The following is a 4,929-nucleotide window of genomic DNA, read 5'->3' as shown; positions in this document are numbered from 1 at the left end:
TCCTTTAGCAAAAGGAACCAGAATCTAGCTAACATTTGAGGATTTACGTGCCATGTCTATTAAGATTTTTCTGAGTGTTGAAAGATGCAAGCAAAGATGCTAAAAAGATTGTCCGAAGCCCTCGAATCCATGCGCCTCAAATTTATAATTAACTGAAATAGCCAGGGAGACAACGTGAATCTTAATACGTAAACAAGAAATGGGTCATCTGAAAAACAAAGGACGTTAAAAATTTTTAGTGTTTAGATTTATTCCTCGTCCACAGTCCACGCTGCATCCACTCTCCTTTGCTACGGTGATCAGGTGCAACTGAAGAGTAAACAGGGTGGAGTTGTGTACGGTCGCAAGGTGCTCGCTTTAACAAACACGAGGAGGAGCAGCCAAGCAACAAGTGGGCGTTGTTTTTTGGTCCGTCTGCAGATTGATGGATAAACAAATCCAAAGTAGATCGCTGTTGAGAGACGCCCATTGCCTATCTGCCTGTGATTGTGAATTCAGGTCTGGCTTCGGTCAAAAAACTCGCACCTCACATGAGAGAGAGAGCAGAGAGAGAGGAGCGAGCGCTTGTTTGTTTGGTTTTATTTCCCCCTTGTGTTCTCCAGTTCCTCTGATCTCCTGCTTTGCTATTTTTGGTGATTCTGTGCTTGTTTGTGCTCTAGATTTCTTCCTTCGCGGTTATTGTGCTGTCAATAGTTACATAAAAATTGGATTTTTATGCATTAGTGGGATCCTGTGAGTGATTTCAGATGACCGAGGGCGGGGATGGCGAGGAGAAGGATGAAGAGAAGCAGAAGCTGTCGCCTACTCGCAGCGGTGGCGGCGGCGGCGGCGGCGGCGGAAGCTCTGGTTCAGCTTCTTCGTTGTCGAAGATGGGGAGAGTGCGAGGCGGCGAGGAGCGGGCAGACCAGCCTCCGCCCTTCTCCGACCAGGTACTGGAGAATGTGATCGAGAACGTGCTGGAGTTCCTGGAGTACCGGCGCGACCGGAACGCGGCGTCTCTGGTGTGTAGGTCGTGGTACCGGGCGGAGGCGCAGACCCGGCGCGAGGTCTTCATTGGCAACTGCTACGCGGTGTCGCCGGCCCGGGCTATAACGCGGTTCCGCGCAGCCCGGGCTCTCGTCCTCAAGGGCCGCCCCCGCTTCGCCGACTTCAACCTCGTTCCCCCGGGGTGGGGTGCCCGCTTCTCGCCCTGGGTCGCTGCCATGGCTCCCGCTTACCCATGGCTTGAGCGGGTCTGCCTCAAGCGCATGACCGTCTCTGACGCTGATCTCGCTCTCCTCGCCCGCTCCTTCCCTTCCTTCCGCGATCTCACCCTCATCTGCTGCGACGGATTCGGCACCCCCGGCCTGGCCACCATCGCCGAGCTTTGCAGGTTCGATTTCTCTCCTCTTCTCTCGACATTCTACCCTCCAACCCTAATTCTGCACCTAGAATTTGTGGGCAATCGATTGACTACTGTCAGTTCTCTGTAGGAATCTGAGAGTGTTAGATCTGATCGAGAACGATGTGGAGGACGAGGACGAGCAGGTGGCGGATTGGATTTCGAAGTTCCCCGAGGCAACCGCCTGCCTCGAGTCACTCTCATTCGAATGCGTGAATTGCCCGGTCAACTTCGCCGCCTTGGAGGCGCTCGTCGTCCGCTCGCGCTCCCTCCGCCGCCTCCGGGTCAATCAGCACGTCTCCATCCACCAACTCCGCCGTCTGATGGAGCGCGCGCCACAGCTAACACAGCTCGGCACTGGCTCCTTCCACTCGGTTCCCGGGGCCGCCGGCGCACCAGACCTCGACGTCGCGGATCTCGAGTCCACTTACGCTGCCTCCAAGTCCCTCGTTTGCCTCTCGGGATTCCGTATGCTAGAGCATGAGTACCTTCCAGCCATCTTCCCTGTTTGCGCAAACCTTGTATCCCTCAACTTGAGCTATGCCATGATTACTGCAGAGCAGCTCAGGCCAGTCATTTTCCAATGCCACAATCTCCACACCTTCTGGGTATTCCAGTGTTCTTGTTTGTTGAATTCAACTCTAGTGTTGGTTATGCAACTGATTTGCTATTTGCTCATTAGGTTCTCGACACCATTGGTGACGACGGTCTCCAAGCAGTGGCCAAGAGCTGTAAGAATCTCTCCGAGCTAAGGGTGTTCCCTTTCGATGCCTCTGAGGACTCTGAGGGCTCTGTGTCCGACTCTGGCCTTGTGGCAATCTCTGAGGGCTGTCCTAAGCTTCGCTCAATTCTGTACTTCTGTCAACGCATGACGAATGTGGCTGTCATGGCCATGTCCAAGAATTGCCCCGATCTGGTTGTTTTTCGCCTTTGCATCATGGGGCGCTGCCGTCCTGACCAGATCACTGGAGAACCCATGGATGAAGGTTTTGGGGCTATTGTCATGAATTGCAAGAAGCTAACTAGGCTTGCTGTTTCTGGCCTCCTCACTGATAGGGTATTTGAGTACATTGCAAATCATGGGAAGTCAGTCCGCACCCTCTCCGTGGCATTTGCTGGGAACACCGACTTGAGTTTGAAATATATTCTCGAAGGATGTCCAAATTTGCAGAAGCTTGAGATCAGGGACAGCCCTTTTGGTGATGCAGGTCTCCTCTCAGGGATCCACCATTTTTACAACATGAGATTTGTGTGGATGTCTGCGTGCAAGCTATCTTCGGCAGGCTGCAAGGAAGTGGCTCGGAGCCTTCCTCACTTGGTGGTTGAAGTAATCAGGGAATGGTCGCAGGACCTTGATACTGATGCAATCGAGAAGTTGTACTTATATCGTTCCTTGGATGGACCAAGGGAAGATGCACCACCTTTTGTTAAGATCTTGTGAGTTTTAATTTTGGTAGAAATACTAGCAGGAAGAAGGAATTTGCCATTTCTATGTGTAGGTTTGTCCTGAGGAGCTCGTTTTGAAAAAGAAACCTTTGATCCAGTTTGAGTCGATGGGATGCTTCCATTCGCGATACAATACAATACGAGCAGATAGATCCATTTTTCAGTGATGTATTTGTAGTAATGACTGCTTGTAGGAATAGGATGGATAGCTTTTGCAATTGATGACTCTGGCCAATTAGCTGCATGCTCTTTCACTGTCCCTTTCTTTTGTTAGCACTTCACTTTTGAGGTTATCAAATAGAAGAACATACGATTCTGCTTCCTGGAGATGTTTATCTTCTCTCTATTCTCCAAGCTGAAACTGTCAAGTAAAGAACTTTGAAGGAACCCTGAACCCAACTGCTTTTCCTCCCTTTTTTTCACAGGATTTCCAAGTCACCGATGAGAGACTTGTTGTTTTTGAAACAGTTTCTTGTTAAGTACCTTATTTCATGATTTGTTTGGCACAAAATGCTTGAAAGATCCTTTTGTTTTGAGCTAAAGAGGACTGTTCATTTGCTATTCGGGTTGGCCGTTAAATGGTTGATTAGTACTGTAGGATCTTCAATAATGGCACTGACTTTTTGAATACTTTGGATTCTTCTGGTGGTGATTGATGTGTGCCTTAAATCTACTAACGATGTGATCATTGTGATCATTGTGCTCTGCTATGCCATTACAATATTACATGAAAGTTACAGCCCGTTGCTGTCGTCCTGAAGATCAGCAGAGGTTAGGTCTTGCTCAATCACTTGTGAATTATACCTTTTATTTTAAATATATATATATATTTATTTATTTATTCAGTGCAACTTTTAGTAATGTTTTGAAAATTCCACTGGAAAATTGAAATCGGGCACCCTCCGGTTCAAGTCTTTTCCTCCAGTTGAACACGAAACGGTTTACTGCTCACTCAACTTTTTATTTTTTTACTTATTTGATTAAGTAAAATTTCGAGTCTCATAAAATAAATGCGTCTCTGATAAATCCGTATGTGTACTATCAATGCCACTGTTTGCTTTATAATCCATCAAGGTATTAAATCAAGAAGTGACAACCTGCTTCCACTCTGTTTCCCTGAGACCACCATTGCAGAAGAACCAGAAGAACCAGCTGTTTAGAATCGTAAAATTAATTACAAAATTATTCATACAGACAGTTAAATTCTTTATATTTACTTGTGTTTTTTTTCTTCTTCTGTGTGGTGGCTCTGTTTTGCCGGTACTAATTCTAACTCGAGATGAACAAGGACTCCTGTGATTGATAAGTCATGGAACCACTGACAGAAGGTGGGTGGAAAGGAAAGGAAAAATTGGTGGGTGAAAAAGAAAGAATTCAGATAAGGAACAGATGCCAAGATTTCATTAGGACTTGTGATTAGATCATGAGACTGTGATAGGGCATCTGTGCATCCGTTGGGAGAACCAAATATCAACTTGCTTTAGATAGAGAAGTGTACCTTTGAGAATGAGTTGTTCTTGGTGCTTTTAAAAAATAATAAAAATTAAGTAAAGATTTCTTTCGCCAGTTAAGGAGACTCAATTGGACTAGGGAAGACCAAGGCGAACTACATTAGATCGAGCAATTGCTACAGAAGATAGCCTGACCAAGTGATAAGATCGACGAGACCTCTCAACTAGCGAAAGAAGATAGCCCTGACGAAGTGATAAGATCCACTAGACCTCCTCTTCTTACGCAACTGATCAGGCACTCTAAACTTATAATAGAAAAATGGAAGTATTTATTAAGAATTGAACACATTCAATGTTAATCATTATTTCAAAAATTAATAGTCGTCCGTGATTTATCTTCTCCGTATTGATCCTGTAATAAATTGACGGGGGCGCTGGGGACGAGTATATTCACTTTTTGCCACCACAAATGAAATATTAGTTGTCTCCTCAATGGATCTAATGACTAGCGCATGAGGTGTTGTCATCATGAGGTCTAGGGTTCGAATCTCAGCAAAACCGAGATAAATATCTCCCTTATGTGCTAGTCACTATTCCAAAGGCTAGTAGTCGCCCGTGATTTACCTCCTCCGTATTGGTCTTGGGACGGGT

The 4,929-nt window shown here is 46.4% G+C and overlaps 1 protein-coding gene across 2 annotated transcripts; it reads left to right on the top strand.

Annotated features, from left to right (window-relative positions):
* Nucleotides 1-294: 294 nt before the first annotated feature.
* Nucleotides 295-3,437, top strand: LOC121986193 (transport inhibitor response 1-like protein). Of its 2 annotated transcripts, none has more exons than XM_042540058.1 (4): nt 295-498; nt 747-1,372; nt 1,473-1,989; nt 2,064-3,437. In XM_042540058.1, the coding sequence occupies exons 2-4, from the start codon at nt 747-749 to the stop codon at nt 2,820-2,822; spliced, it is 1,902 nt and encodes a 633-aa protein (XP_042395992.1). In that variant the 5' UTR covers nt 295-498; the 3' UTR covers nt 2,823-3,437. The 2 variants fall into 2 exon arrangements, with proteins under 2 accessions (XP_042395992.1, XP_042395984.1); XM_042540050.1 differs by having other exon boundaries at nt 296-498; nt 660-1,372.
* The last annotated feature ends 1,492 nt before the right edge of the window (nt 3,438-4,929 follow it).

This window comes from Zingiber officinale, chromosome 1B, assembly GCF_018446385.1.
Source record: "Zingiber officinale cultivar Zhangliang chromosome 1B, Zo_v1.1, whole genome shotgun sequence".
Classification (NCBI taxonomy): Eukaryota; Viridiplantae; Streptophyta; class Magnoliopsida; order Zingiberales; family Zingiberaceae; genus Zingiber; species Zingiber officinale.
Note: the sequence above shows the minus strand (reverse complement) of the source record. Positions and strands in the feature narration are given on the sequence as shown.

Coding starts and splice junctions, on each gene's coding strand:
- LOC121986193 (XM_042540058.1), top strand. CDS start 747: ATGACCGAGGGCGGGGATGGCGAGGAGAAGGATGAAGAGAAGCAGAAG. Junction 1,373..1,472: donor ACCATCGCCGAGCTTTGCAG/GTTCGATTTCTC, acceptor AGTTCTCTGTAG/GAATCTGAGAGTGTTAGATC. Junction 1,990..2,063: donor ACAATCTCCACACCTTCTGG/GTATTCCAGTGT, acceptor TTTGCTCATTAG/GTTCTCGACACCATTGGTGA.